The sequence below is a fragment of the Barbus barbus genome, assembly GCF_936440315.1.
Source record: "Barbus barbus genome assembly, chromosome: 13".
Taxonomy (NCBI): Eukaryota; Metazoa; Chordata; class Actinopteri; order Cypriniformes; family Cyprinidae; genus Barbus; species Barbus barbus.
In genome coordinates this window covers 21,926,568-21,949,721 of record NC_136741.1, presented here as the reverse complement: position 1 = coordinate 21,949,721, position 23,154 = coordinate 21,926,568, and the positions used below count along the sequence as shown (strand labels likewise).

At 38.7% G+C, this 23,154-nt stretch overlaps 1 protein-coding gene across 1 annotated transcript in view; it reads right to left on the bottom strand.

Annotated features, from left to right (window-relative positions):
- The window catches only part of LOC306879621 (gamma-aminobutyric acid receptor subunit beta-3-like), a 70,621-nt gene that overhangs the window by 30,648 nt on the left and 16,819 nt on the right, over positions 1-23,154 (bottom strand). The window contains exons 2-4 of the mRNA XM_079432718.1: positions 20,695-20,742; positions 16,096-16,187; positions 15,895-15,962 (exon numbers count right to left, since the gene is read on the bottom strand). Coding sequence (XP_079288844.1) covers positions 15,895-15,962; positions 16,096-16,187; positions 20,695-20,742 — 208 coding nt within the window. The remainder of the gene's footprint in view (positions 1-15,894; positions 15,963-16,095; positions 16,188-20,694; positions 20,743-23,154) is intronic.

Here is a 23,154-nt window from a genome sequence, read left to right as displayed (position 1 = left end):
CATTACTAGGCAAAATATTATAGTAGAAGTACATTCAAGCAGCAAGAAGAAAACAGTTAAAAATAGAGGCAAAAATCTTAGGATTGCTACATCTGAGGGTATGACTCCCCAGTAAATCATTGTTGTTGTTCTCCACTGAGAGGTTCAAGAGAGGGATTCCCTACAATAAAATGACACCATGTTCTGACATATACACCACTTTCCCTGTCTCACAGATAAAAATAACAGATGAAAGGCAAGAGAAACAAACAGAGAGACATTATTTCAAATCTGAAAGTGACAATCTATTAATGTAGGGAGTGATATCAAACACATGGGAGCTTACAACAGAACTGCAGCATGGACTTACTCGTGCTACATACAGATTGGTTACAGTTTACACAAGATTTATGAGAACTAAGCAGGGAAAAAGTAATTTAATTATAAATTACTATAAATGCATGTTTATTGCATACTACTACTACTGCTTCTATACAATTTGGAGGCACTCAAGAAATTACACTTTCTTCCATATTTACACCATAATACTGAATTTTAAAAACATGTGAGGAGAAGGCTTAATCATATAAAAGGAAAGACAAATTCTGTAAATAAATGAGGCCTTCTGGAAGGGCGAGGTGATAGTGTCATCAGCTGGGTGAGTAGTGTGTGCTCTCATTCACAGACAAGCTTTCAGCATGCCAGTCAGAGAGCATTTATGTCAACTTACCACTGCCACATCTACTGGGAATACCAGAATAACAGCAGAAAGAGAGATTCCTCTGTGCAGTGTGTATATGTCAGCGTGAAAATTTCACTGATCCATACTAAAAGGTATTGAACTTGTGAGATATACAGTAATAACAATAAATATATACACACACACTACCAGTCAAACTTTTTTGATATTTAATGTTTTAAAGAAGTCTCTTCTGCTCACCAAGCCTGCATTTATTTGATCCAAAATAAAAGCAGTAATATTGTAAAATATTTGTTCTATTTAAAATAACTGCTTACTATTTGAATATATCTTAAAATGTAATTCATGTGATCAAAGCAAAATTCTCAGCATCATTACTCCAGTCTTCAATGTCACATGATCCTTTAGAAATCATTCTAATATGCTGATTTGCTGTTCAAGAAACAGTTATTATTATTATTATTATCCATATTTAAAATAGTTGAGCACATTTTTTCCGGATTCTCTGATGAATAGAAAGATCCATAATTTATCTGAAATAAAAAGCTTTTGTAACATTATACACTATACCATTCAAAAGCTTGTAGTAGGTATTTTATTTTTAATTTTTTAATTTTTGAGGGGTGGGGTGGTGGGGTTATAGAAATTAATACTTTTATTTAACAAGGATGCTTTTTAATTTATCAAAAGTGATGATAAAGACATTTTTAATGCTAAAAAAGGTTTCTATTTCAAATGAATGCTTTCTATTCATCAAAGAAACCTCAAAAATTTTACTCGGCTGTTTTCAACATAATAATTATAATAAATGGTTTTGAGCAGCAACACAAATTGCTAATCAGCCAATCACATGGCAGCAACTCAATGCATTTAGGCATCTAGATGTGGTGAAGACGACTTGCTGAAGTTCAAACCGAGCATCAGAATGAGGAAGAAAGGGGATTTAAGTGACTTTGAACGTGGAATGGTTGTTGGTGTCAGACGGGCTGGTCTGAGTATTTAGAAAACTGCTGATCTACTGGGATTTTCACGCACAACCATCTCTAGGGTTTACAGAGAATGGTCCGAAAAAGAGAAAATATCCAGTGAGCGGCAGTTGTGTGGACGAAAATTTTGTTGATGTCAGAGGAGAATGGGCAGACTGGTTAGAGATGATAGAAAGGCAACAGTAACTCAAATAACCCCTCGTGACAACCAAGGTATGCAGAATACGATCTCTGAACTCACAACACGTCGAACCCTGAAGCAGATGGGCTACAGCAGCAGAAGACCACACCGGGTGCCGCTCCTGTCAGCTAAGAACAGGAAACGGAGGCTACAATTCGCACAGGCTCACCAGAATTGGACAATAGAAGATTGGAAAAACGTTGCCTGGTCTGATGAGTCTCGATTTCTGCTGCAACATTCAGATGGTAGGGTCAGAATTTGGTGTAAAGAACTTGAAAGCATGGATCCATCCTGCCTTGTCTGAACGGTTCAGGCTGGTGGTGGTGGTGTAATGGTGTGGGGGATATATTCTTGGCACACTTTGGGCCTCTTAGCACCAATTGAGCATCGTTTAAACGCCACAGTCTACCTGAATATTGTTGCTGACCATGTCCATCCCTTTATGACTACAGTGTACCCATCTTCTGATGGCTACTTCCAGCAGGATAATGCACCATGTCACAAAGCTCAAATCATCTCAGACTGGTTTCTTGAACATGACAATGAGTTCACTTTACTCAAATGGCCTCCACAGTCCCCCGATCTCAATCCAATAGAGCACCTTTGGGATGTTGTGGAACGGGAGATTCGCATCATGGATGTGCAGCCAACAAATCTGCAGCAACTGCGTGATGCTATCATGTCAATATGGACCAAAATCTCTGAGGAACGTTTCCAACACCTTAATGAATCTATGCCACAAAGAATTAAGGCAGTTCTGAAGGCAAAAGGAGGTCCAACCAAGCAAGGTACTAGCAAGATGTACCTAATAAAGTGGCCAGTGAGTGTATATATATATATATAATTTGGACTGAGAACTCTGGCCAAAATTAATGACTTCAACTTTACCGGTGCACTCAAGACTCAAGTAATTTTTCATGTTGTGCTAGTTATTTTTGACATTCAAATACAGGACAAATGACTCTTATGGTCTGGTTCTTGTTAGTGAATCTAAAGCATACAGTGCAAACAGTGTAGCCCAATTCATGAATGACAATAATGAGTCTGTTCCTTTTGCATATAGCTTACACTTAACAGGAGACCTAAATCAGTGTAGTTACTGACTGTTCCAACACGGACTTAAATATATGCATTATGCATTTTGTCAATAGTACTTTATAAATATTTATGAAAACTATGCCATTGATTTATTTCTTAAAGGGACAGTTTACTCCAAAATTAAAAATAATTTTATTTACTCATCTTCATATAATTACAAACCTCTTTGACTTTGAACATGAAGATTTTTTTTTTTTTTTTTTTACAGTTAAATGGGTCCAAATAACATTGATTCATTGTATGACAAATACCACAGTTTTTTTAAAAAATATCTAATTTTGCTCCACAGAAGAAAAAAAATACCTGTAAAGTGATGGTGGGTAAACTACAGAATTTAAATTTTTTAGTGAATTATCTCTTTAATATACTAAAATATACTAATATACTTGCTGCCTTTCTGTTGCACTGTGGAGCTTCTGTCACTACAACAAATTCCTTTTATGTGTAAACATACTTGGCCAATAAAGCTCATTCTGATTCTGATTCTGATTCTAAAAGAATTGTTAATGGAACCATCAGGGAGCTCAAATCATTAAAAAGGAACTGGAACTGCAAATAAATAAATAAAAATTCCTAATGGCTCCAACTACTTTTGACTCCAGAAGCGTTGGGCTCTTGCATCCACTGCTCAGAAATTACATCTGGCAGCTCAAGGTTCAGGTCAAGTCGTTGAGCCAGTTTTCTTTCATATAATTTTGATTTTCCTCCTGACATCAACGTGCTTCCTCCCATGCAAACAACAGCACGGAGGAAAGACAACCGTTGTAAAGCGCACAGGAAAAAAAAAACTTCCTAGTAACAGCGGATGAATTCCTAAGAGCGGAGAGAGGCACTCATCCCCAGATCTCTGCAACTCAACAGGCTATAGTTAACATGGTGTTCAAAGAGACTGATGTCACAGCTTGATCTTGCTGCTTGCCCTCTCCATTGCCTGCTAGTGCTCTGCAAGGATAAGCCCAGGGGTTTTGCAGTGCATTCTGCGTGTGTGAACGTCCTGTGTGTGTTGCACTTAATAAGACTTTCAACAGGAGCCTGAGAGTATCCAACGGGACATTTTGGGGTGATTTAAACAGTGGGATATCCTCTTAACACACGGTTCCATTTATAATTGAAGTGGAGAACCCCTGAATGTCACCTCATGGTCCACGTAAACTGTTTTTAGAGGGCACTTAGACCGCAACATGCTCCATTTGCCTTCAGGTCATATGACACATACCAGTCGCTGGAAGGAAACGCTTCCCAAAGCACACCTATTTATCCTAAAGGTGGAGATAATAGGCACTTAGCGAAGTTCCGAGTTAACACTTCTATACATTGATATTACGCCTGATTGAACAATTACAGGCCACAAAGCCGACTATCAGGCTAAAAATAAAGGGGGCGAGAGCAAACAAAAGACTAAATATATTAATAATTCCGGTCTCCTTGACGACGCTCTCTCTCCGCAGAACGCCCACACAGGCGTGCTGAGCTCTTGGCCGATACCTTGTGCGCTTCTGAAGCTTTCAGGGCATTCTTTACTTTCTGTGCATTTTCCTTCTCTCGCTTTCACCTTAAAAGATCTTTGACCAAACTCAACTGTCAGGTTACGGCTGCATTAAATGAAAGGAAATCACCAGCATTCATCATAACTGGATCATCATGTTTTTGAAAGCTTCTTTGTGTTATGAAGATCAACTGATTCATTTGACAACTGATTCTTTTTTTGGGGGGTGGGGGTGGGGGGGGGGGTGTTACGCTTGACCAGAAAGCAGCAGGTACGATGGCGATAGGAGCTTTTTTTGTAGGTATAATTACACTTTCAGGGCCACATGCTTTTTTGCATTTCATAAAGCCACCCCCACCTCCCTCTTCACCTGGGTAAGTACCACAAACATCTTCAAATCCTGACTAAAGATGATATTGGTTTCCAGGGCAACCACTTATACTTGCCACACATATTGTGCCAGAGCGATCATCTGCTGTGTATCCATGCAGTACTATCACGCTGAATGTTTTTCATTCGTGTTTGTGCACGGATGAGAATTTCAGTCCTGTGCGTCAGTAGCATTTATAAAATGTTCCCTGACTTCAGATGTTGTCAGGAAAGCATCTAAAGGCCCAGACTGCCCATCAAAGCATATGGAGAATGAGAAAGAGAATTATATAACGATTGAAGGCTTTAAAATATCAAAAATATGCAAAAAATGCTGCTGGGGTATAACGTCCATAAATCTGAGCTCTTTCGATGCAGGATTTCTAAATTAATCAAAATTAATCACTCCAAGGCACTCTATATAATTTTTTTTTTTTTTAAAAAGCCTTTATTCACATGGATTTACATTAAAAACAACTGTAATGTAAAATTTAATGTTTAATGTAAAGCCATGTGAATAAAAGCCTTTTTAATTTTGTAAGGTTTCTTTAAATTTTCTTAAAAGAAAAAAAATAACAATAAAAAAACAAAACAAGCATAAATTAAGTGTATAGCGTTAGTTCTGGCAGGTCACGTAAGTCAAGCTTGCATAAGCTGACTCTCAGCTGATCATATCTACCTATAGGAATACGACATCTATCACGGCATTCCTATATAAGCTATATTCAGTATTATTCAGCAGCTTTGTGCTTGCTCAGGAACAAATTACCCTCCTCCACCCCCAACTCCTCCTTTCGCCACAGTCAGGACTTGGCTTTCTGGTATTCCTTTTTGAATCACACTCCTTTATCTTGAGTAATGTGTTACACTTAAATATCATTAAGTACACTAATGATATCTGCTTTGTTCTGTTCTGTTAACCCTACGGGGGTTATTATTCTGCTCTCCCTGCTCATTCATGACAGGCTGCATGGATGGGCAGAGAGTTTTTGCCAAGGACACAACCATACCGCCAAACCAAACTGTATGCAAAGTGTCTATCATTTTGACTATAGTGGTCCTGACAGAAATGATAGGTAGTATTAAATATACAGTACATTTAAAAGAAAAAAAACTTTAAATATTTTTCCATTATAGTAATGATATTTTTTACGTGGGCAAATAAAAAAAAAACCCTCAGGCCATTTAAGATGTAGATGAATTTGTTCTTCAACAGATTTGAAGAAATGTAGCATTAAGATGTAGATGAATTTGTTTTTACAACAGATTTGGAGAAATTTAGCATTTAGCAGCTGCAAATCCAGCATTAACCGGTCCATAATCCACAATAACGCTTGCTCCAGTGAAAAAGTTCACCCCCCATTGTCCTCTCACATCAAAATCCACAAACATATTTGTTTATAACTGTTTGTTTGTAAATGGTGCTTCATCTGTGCATATTTTGCCCCTGATTCAGATAACTTTTTCCACTGGAGAAAGCAATATTATGGATAGAGGACTTTTATCACAAAAGCTTTTTGCTTCACAAGACATTAATTGATAGACTGGAGTCATGTGGATTACATACAGATTACTGATGTTTTTATCAACTGTTTGGACTCTGACAGCATCCATTCACCACAGAGGATCCATTGGTGAACAAGCTATGTAATGCTACATTTCTTTACATTTGTTCCGATGAAGAAACAAGCTTATCTGCATCTTGAGGGTAAGTAAATTTAAAGCAAATTTTCATATTGGGCTGTCTTGGGGTAATATATATATATATATATATATATATATATATATATATATATATATATATATATATATATATATATATATATATATATTCTGCTTGCTAACAGCACATTTTGACAGGGTAATTCAATACCCTGTGCCGGGCCCTCCTCAAGAGAGGCTGTGTAAGCAGCACGGTCCGTTAGATGTAAATTGCATTTAATTCATTTTTATGGAATAGTGTTATATTTTCAACACTTTTTTTTGCCTTTTCCAAGTAATCTTGCTGACAGACGTCTTGGAATGGGATACTTCATGCCATAATTCTTGCACTACAGCTCAACTCTGTGAGTGAAAATATGCCTGTTTGTGTAATGACATTCCCATTCCCTGATTTTAAAAGAGATGAGAGAGAGGCGCTAGTACAATAAAGTGTAATGTACATAAGGCAAATCCTTTTTACTCAAGGCACTGGGTTTACTGACAGCATGAGAGCTTTTAGTCTTTAACAGCCCTGTCACTTCCGGTCTGAAGACAGAATACAGCTGCACGCACTGACATCAAGAGCACAATATTAAAAAGTAGACCTTATTAGACAGTGCATGGATCACATTTCAAGCTGAAGCTGTTTGGTTCATAATTTAATACATTCCCATTTACAGAACCCTACAATATTGTTTTTTTACTTAAGCATGTAAGGAGATGTCTACCAAACTGTGAGGAAAAGGAACATAAACCTGTTTTAAAGGAATGTTCTGGGTTCAATACAAGTTCAGCTATAAAACAATTTCAACTTGTCCCTCTATTGGTAAAACAAGCAAACCAAGATTGTGCTCACAGTGATGCATTTCCACTGAAAGTGGGACAAGGTAATGCACCAAAATAAACTTTAAAATACTTTATTAAGCATTTACGTATGACCTAACACTTTATAACACATTACACATGTTAAACATGACTAGCCTGAATCACTTACCAATGTTGTTTAAGCACGGTTATATCAAATCCTTGAATTTTTACAACCATGCAAAGCTGGGATATAGGAAGAGATGTAATTTATCTTTGTTTAGTGATGTTTACATTAAACAAACTCATCCACAAGAACACATAACTGTAGTTTAATCTACCTAAAACAATAACCACGCCTCTAAAATTATGATTTAGGAAACTTTTCAGCTCAAACAACACAGATTTTGATGGAAAAAAATAAAAAATAGAAATCATTACCAAGTAAAGCTTCAATTAGTTAACACCCACTGTAATATAAAGCTGGTCTCTAAATCTGAACATCCCTTTCATAAACAAATTTAAAGTTATGATATGGTTATATATTGTTAGATACAGCTGAATTAACTGACTTTTCTGTAACTTTTTTTCTGTAGACAATTCTGTAAACATGACTTTTGTTTTAACAACATTACTAAAACTTAAAAAATGAAAACGGAAACTTCAAAATGTAAAAATAAAAGCCAATTCAAAATATTAATAAATACTGTAATAATATATGAATAAAACTAAAATATCACTGTTTTGTCTTCTTAGAGTCTTACTTGTACTGCACCAGAAATATTGGTGTAACTTTCAAGAATAAACTTCAGGGTATGATATGATTAGACCACAACTTCCACAACTGCCACAGTAAAGAGAGATTATTTTAGAGCTTGAGTAAAAACCAATGAAGATGTTCAGAAGAAACCCAGGAAAAACAGCAAAAACAAGCCTCTGGGGTAAAAAATCTGGAAAGCATCTCAGTGTAACAGCCTTGTCTCAGACTACGCGCTTGAATGCTGTGGGGAAAGCACAAATTCTCCTGTAATGTCTATCCATGTCACTACAGAACCTCTGGGACTGTTACTTTTGTCATATAAAGTGATGGCAAGACATTCGAAAAACATCCACTTAATTGATTTCCTTCTTCTTGGTTTCATTAACACACGCACAAACTAAAATCTTGATGTGTTTCATGTCTGTATCTGGCACGTCAGTCTAGCTAATGAGGTACCACAATTTATCGTTCAACACACACACATGCGCACACACTTCCTGCCCACCTGACACTCTGCAAGAGCGAGCCTCATTTCCATGGCAGCTGGCTATTTATACACTACACCACACAATCCTTGTCACAGTCAACAGGGGTGTAAGAAAAGCTGTGGATATGTCAGTCAATCAGGACATGTTTTCCTGTGACTCAATGGCTAATGGCAAGAGTTAACAGGTTGGACTAATCATGGCTGGATGAGGCAGTTGTGCAATTCTGTCACTACATTACCTCTACCAATCTATCACACACATCACATACAGTTACACCTGCACTTCAACAGTCTAAATGTCAACATTAGAGCATCATTTAGCCTACTCCTTTTTTGTAAAATAGACAGGAGAAATACTGACGCCTGACTCCACTGAGGGGGTCAGGATTTAGGTAGCATGGCCCTGTTAGCCTATATTTGCAGACTATACATACTGTTCTGGAAACCATGATACGTCTATTTTTTATTTTATTTTTATTTTTTTTATCTCTTTTGTAACATTATAAATGTCTTTACTGTGACTTTTGATCAACTGAATGCATCTTTGCTGAAAAAATTTATAAAAATAATAAATAAACAAACAAATACAAATAAAAAGAAAAATAAATAAATAAATCTTGAAATTAAATGAAATTGCATCACTGCCTATAATGTTTTAAATAAAAAGGTGTATTCAGCTGTAACTAAAAATATTTTAAAACTGAATACTTAGTATCTGTGTCTAGACTGAAGATTACAGAGACACAAGAGGGAAAAAAGATCATTAAATCAGCATAAGTCAACAAGCAACTATTCTGCATTTAAAACTTTAAACATTTTAAAAAACCCTGCCGTGATATAAAAAGAGCTATTCACGCTGCTTTGTTAAAGAACAATACATTTTAAAGTCAACCTGGGGTTGAGGAAATTCAAAATAGCTGAAATTCCTAAAGCCTTTGGTGTTGTCAGCCACACTTACGGGAAAATCTGCACTGAACACTCCAGGGGCCTGTTTTTGAAATTAACCAAACACAAAATGAAAGCTGCTTCATCTGACACATTGACAGTGTAAGGTCCTGTTGAATATGTATGTATGTGTGTACCTGACAATAATTGTCAGAGTAACAGAATTGAATTGTAAAATTACAGTAGCATCTGGTAAACGTAGTAATACGCCCGTCAAAAACATATATTGTACAGTTAAGTTCACAAGAAGCACTTTTTGTCCTAATTTGTATGCTTATATTATATTCTGTGTTAGATAAGGGTAACAACTGATGTACTCAAGTTGTAACAAACTGTTAAGTTAGCCTGTCAAGACCTCAACATATACAAATTCCTTCTTAAATCTTATGCACCATGAGCATTTCAGCACCATGGACAGCGACATTTGCCTGTATACACTAAGCAGTCAAAATATTGAAATAATTAAGTTTAAGTATGCTCACCAAAGCTGCATTTATTTGATAAAAAATTCAGCAAAATATTTAATATTGTGAAATATTATTACAATTTTAAAGAACATTTTTAATTAATTAATTTAAATTAATGGCATTTTTAATTAATTTTTAATACATTTTAAAATGTCATTTATTCCTGTGATGCAAAGCAGCCATTACTCCAGTCTTCGGTGTACTGTAACATGATCCTCCAGAAATCATTCCAATATGCTTATTTGATGCACAAGAAACATTTCTTATTATTATCAATGCTGAAAACTGTTATCACAAATTTTGTAGAAAATTAAACACACTACCATGAAAAGGTTTGGGGTAAGAATAAGAAAAATAGACAAAGACGCATTAAATTGTTAAAAAGTGACAGTAGAGACATTTCTAATGTTATGAAATAGCATTTTCAAATAAATGCTTTTCTATTGAACTTTCTAGTCATCAGTATTCAAGAGTCCAATATTAAGCAGCAAAAACTGCCTTGTGTTACGGCTTCCCCAGAGTCCCTGCCCAACACCAGCCTCCAGGGCGCCCACCCCCAGGTAATGTTACGAGTCTGTCTGTCCTTCTCCCTCTCCAATCACAACGCACGCCCTCACCTGGTTTTACCTAATCATTGATTGTACACACCTGCACGTCATTGGATCCTCATGACCATCCACTACAAAGTCACACACCTCACAGCACTCCAGGGTCCGATCTCGTTTGGCTTATGCTTATGTTTCATTTCAACGAAGTGGGCTCCTTAAATTATCCCAGCGACTTACCTGCTACTTACCTGTTTGTTTATCTACCTCCTGTGTCCTCTCCAGTGTCTTGTCCTCCTATCTCCAGCGTCAGTCTCCTCCAGCGATCGCCAGTCTGGATCCCATGTCATCCAGTGAGGTGTGTGCTTCTCCCTGCTTCCACGAATTCCTGGCAAGGCAAAGACATTCTCTCATGTTCTCATCTCCACTATAATCAGTCCCTTGAACTTTAGACTCATCCTCACCAGTCATTCCTTACTCTGTTGTTCAATAAACGCTTCTGTGATTATATTAATCCCTTGTGTGAGTCTGCTTCCCGTAACAGAAGATCGGACCATTACCGAAGATGAGGTTGGAGTTAGACTCCATAAACTTGTGTCCCAGGGAGGAAGACAATCTTTCTGGAGGATACACATTATTTATGTTCCAGAAGGACAGGAGTGTGGAGGAGTATGTGGAGGAATTTCTTACCACCAGTTACCAAGCCCTCTGCGGCGATCTCACATTAATGGAGGGATTTAGAGTTGGACTGGAAGAAGAGATCCAAATGGTTATGCCACATGGACACCCCAGCTGGTCTTTGGCTCAGTACCTAAATTTAGCCTTATGGATTGCAGGATCATCGTTTCAAGTAGGCGAAATGGAGGATGCGCCAACTCCAGATTCCAGCCCATCAGCCGCTCCTCACTCCAACCCGCCTCATTCTAGCCCTCCACCTTCTGTGAGTAATTCTAAACCTCCTCACTCAGCTCAACCGCCGCCCACGGCGAAGTCAATGTCTCCACCGTCCGCGGCGAAGTCTATGGCACCATCGTCCACGGGGAAGCTAAGCCCGCCGTTTGTGAGTGTATCAGAGCCGCCGCTCGTGGCACTTACAAGTCCACCGGTTCTTGCCCTGGAGCTCCTGGATTTGGCGATACCCCCTGATTTCTCAGCTCCTGTCCTCTCCCCAGAGCCTGCTCCTTGCGAATGCCCTCCAGTGCCTGCTTCCTCGCAAGTACCCTCCTATGAATCTACTAGTCCCGTCCACCCCTCCTTCGTCTCCGCTGGTCCCGTCCAGCCCTCCCTCGTCTCCGCTGGTCCCGTCCAGCCCTCCTGCGTCTCCGCTGGTCCCGACCAGCCCTCCTGCGTCTCCGCTGGTCCCGTCCAGCCCTCCTACGTCTCCGCTGGTCCTGTCCAGCTCCGTGCTTCCAGAGCGCCTCCAAGAGTCCACGCTTCCAGAGCGCCCTCCTATGTCTCCACTGGTTCCGTCCAGCTCCGCCCTGCCCGAGCGCCCCCAAGAGTCCGCGCTGCCCGAGCGCCCCCAAGAGTCCGCACTTCCAGAGCGCCCCATGTGACCGCGCTTCCAGAGTGCCCCCAAGAATGCGCGCTTCCAGAGTGCCCCCTATGGCCACCCGAGTCTTCAGTCCTGCCATGGCTTCCTGAGTCTTCAGTCACGCTATGGCTTCCCGAGTCTCCTGTCCCGCCATGGCTGCCGGAGTCCCCAGACCCGCCCTGGGGGCTTCCCCAGAGTCCCTGCCCAACACCAGCCTCCAGGGTGCACACCTCCCTCCCCGGTGTTACTATTACGGCGCGGGACGCGCCTTCCGTGAGGGGGAGGTAATGTTACGAGTCTGTCTGTCCTTCTCCCTCTCCAATCACAACGCACGCCCTCACCTGGTTTTACCTAATCATTGATTGTACACACCTGCACGTCATTGGATCCTCATGACCATCCACTACAAAGTCACACACCTCACAGCACTCCAGCGTCCGATCTCGTTTGGCTTATGCTTATGTTTCATTTCAACGAAGTGGGCTCCTTAAATTATCCCAACGACTTAGCTGCTACTTACCTGTTTGTTTACCTACCTCCTGTGTCCTCTCCAGCGTCTTGTCCTCCTATCTCCTGCGTCAGTCTCCTCCAGCCATCGCCAGCCTGGATCCCAAGTCATCCAGTGAGGTGTGTGCTTCTCCCTGCTTCCACGAGTTCCTGGCAAGGCAAATACATTCTCTCACGTTCTCATCTCCACTATAATCAGTCCCTTGAACTTTAGACTCATCCTCACCAGTCATTCCTTACTCCGTTGTTTAATAAACGTTTCTGTGATTATATTAATCCCTTGTGTGAGTCTGCTTCCCATAACATCTTGCGCATTTATAATAATAATAACCATTATTGACAAATGATCACCGATAACTGATAATAACTGAGCACTAATATTAATAATAAGAAACTTCTACAATCAAGAAATACTTATTGAGCTTTAAATAAGCATATTAAAATTATTACTGAAGGATCACATGACACTGAAGACTGGAGTAATGGCTAGTTAAAAGTTACAGGAATAAATTACATTTTAAAATATATTCAGATAGAAAACAGTTTGCTTTAAGTGTAATAATATTTCTAAATATTGCTGTTTTTACTGTATTTACGATCAAATAAATTCAAACTTTGTAAGAATAAGAGACTTCTTATTAAACATAAAAAATAATAATTCCAAACTTTTGACCAGTAATGTATAATCCATTTCCCTTCTCACAATCAACTTTGATGCATATATGAATACATACTAAGATACTTTTTTTCCTTTCTCACCATTTCTATAGTGCGCAAACACACACTCAGTCATATCACTTCAAAGATAATCTCAAGAGAGATGAGCTATTCCATACAGCCCGCATAAGCAGTCATGTACAGGCAAGAGTGTGTGCGTCAACGTGCACGGATATACCTCTGCCGGTAATGTTTCATATTGCTCTCTATTCCTGTCACTCCCTGGATGCTTAACTGTCTCACAGAATAATAATCACACTTACTGCTGTAATCCCTACACAGAGGTTTCCCTGATATCCCCACTGGGCTGGGCTGCTTTGAGCTTTGCTGAGCTGAACCAACCCCCGCCACAGACACACATCCTCGTCCTGCCTGGATCACTGCTATTAACAATACGAGTCAAGTAATCCTAATTTGTGCCTCTAAAGAAAGCTAATCCATTGTACAGAAATAACTAATCTTTAAAGAGCAAACACCATTCTTAGGCGGGAAAATCCTGTTAGCTTGATTACCTTACCATTAGACTTCCCGTGCAAAAGCGCTCTAAGTTCAGTCACATGGCTAACCTCATCAACCGGGCTAATGTCTGCAGCCCTGTTGATTTCAGCTACAAATTAAGTTAATATTTCATGCTGACAGGGTCAGTTTTACTCCACGGGAGAACTAACGCTAAATGTGGCTATAGTGAATAATTCACATACCTGATAAGACTAAGCGTGGCTGCGTTTAATTATTAATGATCTTAATATTGCAAAATGCACTGATCAATGCATCTCTACAGTGAGTGGGAGAAGTGAGTGAAAGGAAAGATGTGGACAGAACAGTGGCATTGCATTACAGACAGCTCCGATCAGAGCAGCGCACATTTCACATGACAACAAATACTGGATGGTGCAATAACGAGTTTGGAGTGTTTTTCTTACAGATAGAACTAAATCAAAAGTAATACAAGCTAAAAGCTCATTAACCTGGAAAATCAGCTAGATTTCAGAGAGAGCTATTAGGGAAGTTTGTTTCCGCCATGGGATTAAAAAAAAAGATAATCGCAACTTTATCTCTCACAATTCAGACTTTTTTCTCACAATTTTTCTCTGAGAAATAGGTCAGAAGTGAGCGATATAAATGCAGAATTTATAGATATAAACTTGCAATTCAGAGAAAAAAAACTAAAAAAAAACTAAACTAAACTGTGACATGCAAACTCAAAATTCAGATTTAAAAAGTCAGAATTGTGAGATGTAACTCAGAATTGCTAGAAAGTCAGAAATATATATGAATTTATACCTTGCAATTCTGACTTTTCTCAGAATTCTGAGAAAAACTGAATAGTGAGATGAGAAGTCAAAAGTACCTTTTTATTATAATTTTTTTAAGATCTGTGGCAGAAATGGTCTTCCATAGCATATGAAGTAATTTTTCAAGCTTTAAGAGTAAGATTTTCTGTGACTGCGTGGGTTATGTGACTTTCACTCCACAGAGATCCAACAGACGTGTTTGGGGGTAATCTAGGATTAGAGCACCTTGTTCAAACTCTCACCTTTAAAGGTGACAGACATCAAATCTCTAGCACACATATCCTCTAATTTGACACAATGGCAGAGTGAATCAAAGCCAATGTATCTGAGATCAGATTAAGCCTTCATAAATAATACAATATGAACAACCATGTCAAAAACTGAAAATAAAGTGCAAATATGTGAGTTTTGAACCACACTGTGATTGACACACAGTATCATGCTACCCAGATGAGGACAGATACTGAACAATTTCATCATCATGTCAGTGTCCATCAACTTTAGAACTGTATAAACACAGGTCCAGGTGACTGATGATCACTTCTTGTGTCACAGTCTTTAGCATATGTGCCCATCCCCTTGTGGCACTCTAAGCTGACAGTATCCTCCACTCAGTGCCCAGGTGAGAGGGCTAACCCATCTGCATATACATGACTGTGAAATGGACACGGTCACCATGGAGACAACCTGGTCTCATATGCTGATGTAGGCATGGACTATTGAGGACTTTTGATGCAACATTTCTGACAGGTATAATCAAATCACCATGAGTTCTACAGTCGAAATAAAGTAAAATATAGATAAACAAATGTAACAACGTCAGCATAGACGTCATATTGTATCAACTAATGCTCCAAGTCAAACTTTTATCTATGTTGTACATGAAACAACTGTGCTCACAATGTATCAATGAACCGTAAACACTTTAATACAGCCAGTAGTCGCAAACTTTGATTGGTAAAAAAATACATGGATACAGTTTCTAGTTACAAAACAAGTAGGATATCTTTCAAGCTTTTTTTCAAAGTGATCATCTGACATTGGAAGTGATTTGCTGGTGCTGATCTGCACTACGAAAGCATTAACATGATGAGAAAACACCACATCTTCCACAATGTAGTACTGATGGGATTTTAATATTAAAAACACTTCCCTTACTAGACCTTGGCACTAAAACAGATTGAGCAAAGCTCACAGGCAGATGAAACTAAGCTATGAGATTTCAGCACCATGGACAGCGCCATTAAAAGCCCCTTCTGGTACATAGACATGTCCAAAGGTCTGCTAACTTATCAATGGCCCAATAAATAATTAAAGATATAAACATACATACCATGTTGACCTCAGACACCATGTCTATGTTTGCCACATCGATGCTCATGCCAACAGCGACCGGTGCACCTTAAATGAGAAGAAAAACATAATACTCAAGTTCACTGAAAGCTTTTATTTTTCTTATATCATTGTTAAAAGCAATCTTGACATACTTATGCAACCTTAAAAGTAAGAAATAATGACGTAAGCAACATCATACCTCCGAAGTCTGGTCGAAGACGAATGTCATAGCCTTTCAAAAGCTTGTCCACTGTCTCTTTGACAAAAGACATGTTTCCTGGTTCATTGGCGCTGAAAAGAAATATTAAAGAAGGTTATTTCCATCATATTAGAGCCCAGGAGGTCTATGCTCTCGCGACATGGTCTCCACCAGCTCTTCTTACCTTTGAGCACAGCACATCATTGCCACAATTACCGGTAATGAAAGAACACCAAACAGCCTTCGTTTCTGTATTCCAAACATTCCTTATATTCTTTCAGGCAAGGAATCGAGCGACAAAACGGACGTTGTAAGGTTTCCTTGCGTGGGTAACAGGTTATGTTATTCCATTAGTGGGTTTTTGTTAAAGAACTCCAATTACTGTCAAACGCGCGTAAATAAATCGCTGCGATCCGGGTTTTCGCTCTCTTGCGTTACTTGGTTAGGTACTCGGTAAATACAATGCATTTTGCCCAAGATACTACCGGAGCTTGCAGCAGGGGAGTCGGTGTTTGGGGCTCAGCCAGACCTCCATCCTTCTGTTTTGACGCCCGTAGCTGTGCTGTCCCGAATCTACACCCTCTGCTGAAGTATCAGTCTTACGCCTCTTTTTATGTTTCAGCTACAAGCAAAGGACTTATTTTTCACATGTACCCAACAAAATGCGCCTGCTATTAGATGTTCGCTCGGGAAAAACGTGTGAATTGGAAACTGAAAAACTGAAAATGAAAGTTCGGCTTTTGATTCGACAACTGATGACCGAGACGACCGGAGTGTGATGAAATTGCTATGTGAGCACGAGGACTTCACTATAAGTAAAGTGGTCACGTGACATTCCACAAGCTTCGGGGCGAACGACGTTTTGTTGGTGTGTAGCGCGGAATTTATTGAAATAATTCTTTACAAGTCAATTCAAACGAAAAACTTAACTACAGATCGTTAAACACATGTGGTTTCGTCAGGTTCATGATCTAGTAAAAAAAAAAAATACACGAGTAAAAGTTGAAGAGAACGACTGGGAGGGGTTTCCCCTCTGCTTTACTCTTCGCTCATGGAGAACATTAAAACGGTAAGAATTTTAGGCGATTTATTCATAAACAGCTCTTTCATTTTGCCTTCATTTGAAATCTTTGTCAGGAGAATGCAACCTACAACAAATCCGCAATGATGACTGAGTCACGACTTCTTTTGTTGCAAATTCATCATTTTCTGTTCAGGTAGACATCATTGGTGGTTTCTTACCGTGACTTGAACAAGATAGGGGAGGGGGCATGAAAGTATTGATTCGTTTCCTCAGTATTTTTCAACAAAATTTCAGTGATCACAGAAGTTTGACTACAACGAGAATGTGCAAGAAACAAAAGAAAATTTGCAAGTAGGTAACCACTGGTACCACTTTCTTATAGATGTACATGTCACAAATCTAGGCTAGCACAAAAACTTAGTTTTGGTTTAATATGCATTTAGGTTGTGCAATCAATCAATGTTAAATTGCTACTCAGCTCATTCCTTCCATTTGAGTGTTATGGACATTAATCTCTCAGAGAAGAGCACATATCTGCTATAACAAGATATGGTGATATCAGATAGTAGTGCTTTTTATTTTATTAGAACATTACATTTATTAGGACATCTCCTGTACTGTGCCTCTGCGTGTGTGCACACATAATAATAGAGATAAACAGAACATCATGTGACAGAGTGGAAGAAGAATAATTCTGCTTTATTGACACCTTCTGTGATACAATCCATCTGATATATTACTGTTCTCACTACCACTCCCCTTCAGTGGATATTAAGGTTCCTCCATTTAGCCTCTAGATAATTTTATTATACATAATCAGATTTTCAGTGAGGCTTGACAGTCTTCTGGAGATTAAGCACAAGTGTAATGGCTTCTACCAAGCTTTAAAAACTCATTAAACTAATCCTGTTAATTTGACCTGTGTTCAAAAAACAGCTCCGCATTGTTCTGACTGAATGGAAAGGCTGTTTACGAGAGCTGTTGGTGGATTTGACACGGTCAGTGGTTGAAGTTAGTTGCCTTCTTAAATCCCTCACGCTGCATTAAGACTGTAGTGTGCAGACTGATGCCGCCCTAATGCTTTTAGAAGCAGACGCCGGATGCAGAGGGATGTGGCTGTGCTTCCTGGTACTGTTTCAGAAGCTTTATTCCAGAGAGGCGAGGGTTGAGACTCCACTAAGATGTTATTGGATGCTTGTTCTTCTTGGGTACATTCTGTTAGTATAGCAATATTTAGCTTTTGATTCGCTGCCTGAAAAAGTGTTAGGACTACTTTAGTCAATAATGATAGATATATTCAAACCCTCCTCATTTTTTATTGATAGCAAATCTTGTTTAATCTATTTTAGGACAGTTGGTCCTGTCTGTGCCAGGATTACCATTCAATGAATGGCTTTTAAATTCCATTTCAGTTTTTGAGTTTGAACTCAATAAGAAATTTGAATTGAGGTACCGAACACAACCCAGAATTGCAATTTGAATTTAGAGATGGTTCAATAAAAGAGAAGCAACGGTAAATTAAATGAACTCAAATTTAAATTCATATAATGTTAAGTAGAAAATATCAAAACTTTCAGTGTTGGCTTGGCAATTGTTTTTCTTTTTCTTTTTTACTTTAGGTTTGAAAATAGATAGACAGATAGATAGATGTTTTGAAATGAGACCAACAGAAATGTTAGATTTAATTTATGTATTTAATCTTATTTATTAAATTAACTTTTTAATTTATTTTAATTTTTTTATGGACCGGGTGAATATACGCTACATTTGCCAGAATGCATTACCTGTGTTGAATTGCAATTCAGTACATTTATTTTCGCATCATTCCATTTAAAATTTCAGTTTTAATTTCTTTAGGGCATGGGCAATACAGTTCAGACTCATGAACTGGCAAGATATTAATTATTAATTTTAGAATTTTGTAACCCATTTCTGTACAGAACTAAAAGTCATAAAATCATGTCAAGTGTACTTTTTTCACCTTTTAACCTCAATGTTGCGATTAACAGAGTATAAAGTATTTAATATCATTGCAAAAAAAGTTTCTGGGAATTTCTTTGTAGCCATACATATAGGAAATCATTTCTAAGCTTCTTGCAGCATAAACGTTTATGAAGAGCAGTTACTATAAGGAGAGAGATGGAAAGAGAGGGTAGCTCTGAACAGCACTTACCCACACACTCCCACATCCCATCATCCAAACAAGGCACTCCACTCACACATCATCTGCAAATGCAAAGGCTCCTCAGTGTGTGGGCTGAGCAAATGGCACCAAGTCACGGTCACACACCAAGCCAAATGTTGTTAAAGCCTTTAAAGTAACACTAGTCAAACAGGCTGTGGGAGGACTGGAACCTTTTACTATGATCCCTGTCTTTGCCTATAAAATGACCGGTGTCCTCTGACCCCTCTAATTGTGAGGTATATGGCCTTGTCTGCAAGTTCACAAGGCACTTTGCTTTATTTCACCCACTGGACGATCAAAGCGGTTTTCTGATCTACTGTAAGGGTGATGTAGTATCACAAAAAGGGGGGAATGAAAACCTGGTTGCACTGGCTTCCTTTGAAAGGGCTTTTCCTTCCATTTGTGTCAAATTGCAGATGCAGAAGACCTCTCTCCTCCGCACACCCCCACCACCCCCTCCAGATTAAATGGACACAGATAAATAGATCCTCTGGATGGAGTGAATATTGCACTGTGCTAAATGAATAATGTATGCACGTGGCTGACATTGCGGGTCTGATTTGTTTTAGATTGAGACAGAACTCTGCATATTCACTCATAATACCTATTGAAGGATTCAGACTCCTGTGATACTACAGAAGAGATGCATAGATGCCTCCTGAGACGTTAAAGGAATAGTTCACCTAAAAATGAAATTTAGCTGAAAATTTACTCACCCCCGGGCCATTTAAGATGTAGATGTGTTTGTTTCTTCATCCCAACAGACGTGGAGAAATGTAGCAATTATCTCACTTGCTCACCAGAGATCCTCTGTGATGAATGGGTGCCATCAGAATGAGAGTTCATCCAGCTAATAAAAATGTCACAATAGTCCATAATAAGGCTTCCTTTAGTCCATCCCCTGTAATTCTCTTACATCTAAATCCACAAATATATTTAGGTCTGTGCATATTTCTCCCCTGATACAGATTAGACATTTTTTCCAATGGAGAAATCAATAATATGGATAGAGGAATCGTATTTTAGCTGGAAACAATGGTTTGAAGTTAAAAACATCTTAATGATGGATTTGTTTATTTCAAACATGCAGCTTTTCACTTTACCTGTTAATAGATGGATTGAAGTTACATTGTAGATTATTGTTATGTTTTTATCAGCTGTTTGGACTCATTCACAGCAAAATATCCATTGGTGAGCAAGTGATGTAATGCTATTTTTTCTGAATGCATTCATATGAAGAAACTCATCTACATCTTGGATGGCCTGAGGGTGGGTAAATTCTCAGCTAATTATAATTTTTGGGTGAAAAATTCCAGCGTGCAGCAAACAATAGTGAGTGTAAAAATGCTATGCAATTTACTTTATTTATCATACACAATGAGTTACTTACCTTGTGTCATAGATTGCAAACAGCTTTTTATTCCCATCCACTGCATTCCTGCAAAACAGAGGGAGGTGATGTTACTATTCACATCATTCAATTCCCCGTTACTAATTTTAGAATAAACACATTCTGTAAACAATTGTGATGTTTCTGATTCCCAAAAGCATTTCCAAATATATTACATTTAACATGTCTTGAGTTCCAATTGTGTCATTCTGTTAATCTTTGTTATTAAAGATCTGATTAACATGAGAAGATCCAGTACCCACCCCCCCACACACACAACTAGATCATGATTATCAGATGCTCGCAGGACACAGGTGGACTGTTGAAGTAACAGCTGCTCTCGTGTGAAAATCTCTGGAGTCCACATCAATGAAGTCAATCAGCAGTCAGACAAAAGCACTTCAAAAGTGAATCAATCCCTAAAACACATGACTACAATATCATATTATACCTACACAACAAAACTTTCGGTACAATCTTCATGAATCTAGAAATAATCTCGTCCTAACGGATACGTGACCCCCCCCCCCCCAATAGCACTGTGACCATTAAAGCCAACCCAAAGCAGATGTTTAATTTACTCGCTTGAATCAAAGACTCTGGTTCTCTTGCTGTAAATCAATGTTACGTCTTCAACATGCATTACTTTATTCTAGATACCCATAGCGAGTGTGTTTTACTAGGATTCTTTAATCTACATGCTTGCTTTATATTTAAAGTTATAATATGAATACTTTCGGATTAGGATTTTGCATAATCACTAGATTATTTGTGTGACGTGTAAGGCATTTAAGACATTTCCCAGGTGTCCTGCCAGCCCAAATCAGCAATAGGGTGTTATTTATAAAAGAAACTAGTTCAATACGTTCTTTTCACTTATGTACAACATGAAACTGGAGCAGGTAGAGCTTTTTAAGTTTTTCATTTATCGACTGAAGCACTGCAGTAATATTCAGCATCAGAAAAAAATGGGATTAGAGTTCCCTCTGATGGCTGTCCTCATTACTACTCGTGCCTTTGATAAAACAATGATCAACTCTACTCTCGCAAACCATTTTTGAATCTAGTCCTATCAAATCAATATTATGCATCTTTGACTGATAACTTGATTACTTATAGCTAGGCTTTACACATGCTTTAATTTATCCTCAGGACGATTCTCTAATTTACAACCCGTTTTTATTGAGTAGGCTAAAACTGATACTTTTAAACCATAAATATCCCCAGTGGAGATATAATAGTCCGCGCGTAGAGGAAGCCAGTCTTCATTAAACAGCCTGGCGCAGGGGGGCTGCCTAGGGGTAAATGCTCGCGCGCAAAATGCCTAGTAAGCAGATTTGTTGGGAAATCCGCTCATTTTCTACGCACGCCGGCGCCGGGGTAATCGCGCTTTTCTCTGAATAAGATCAAACAAGATAAGTTTCAAACCCCAGCGGCCGCTCAAATTTCCCTCGGGGGGTAATTATGCAGCGCGCGCAGAGGTGACGTCCTATTACTTTGGTCCCAAACACGAACAAATGCCACTAGAGTGACAGTCGGGCTATAGAGTGGGGAGAGCAACGGACGTCCAAACCGACGACCCGGTAAGCGGAGAACCCTGTTAAACTCTGTAACGCTTGAACGGTTGCGCAGATAAGCGTTCACTAGGCTACCTCAGAGGGAAGAAGGGGGAAAAGTAATGGTCTGTTAAAGGGGATGTGTTGACTGGAGGGGGAATAGGGGGAGAGGGGAAAAAAAGACTGTTTTAAGGGCTGTTGTGCTGTCTAGTTACTGTCGTTCAATTGGATTTAGGAGTGATGAAGAGGTCTTTGGGATGCGGGGGAAAGGAAGGGATGCTCTGCAGCGGTTCTTCAGTCACTGAATCGTAAGAGAGGACGGAACAATGAGCCTGTGTGGTTAAGACTGGATATATCTGAAGAACAACGCATCACAGTACTGCTGTAAACTGAACGTTGCGGGATTTTGCTCACTGCTTCAAAAGGAATTCATTGCAGTTGTTCAACGTGGATCCACTGCACCATTCAGGTATTTAAGGTAAGATACGAGGCTTTTACTGTACACTATCTCTGCTCAACTCTGCTTTGTAAGACTCGCTATAAATGTTCGACAAGTTTATACGCCAGAGGCTATTAAAACTATGAATTACAGCTGCTGCAAACTAAGCGCTCCTACAGCTTTTACAAACGATCACGTTGAATGAGATGTTGTAAACTGGCATTCAGGGGACAAAAACACAAAAACAGAGAACGGATTCTTGAATTGCGTAAAAATAAATAAATACTTTAATTAGTAAATAATCAAATTACATTATAATTAAAATAAAATAAAGACAGCATTGTAATTGCATCAATATTAATAATAATAAATAATAAAATATTTGGTTAACACTTTTGCTTAATTGCTTTGATGATTTGTGTTGTTTTTTAGTTTACTGGTCATCCTATTTTATGTTTTTTTGTA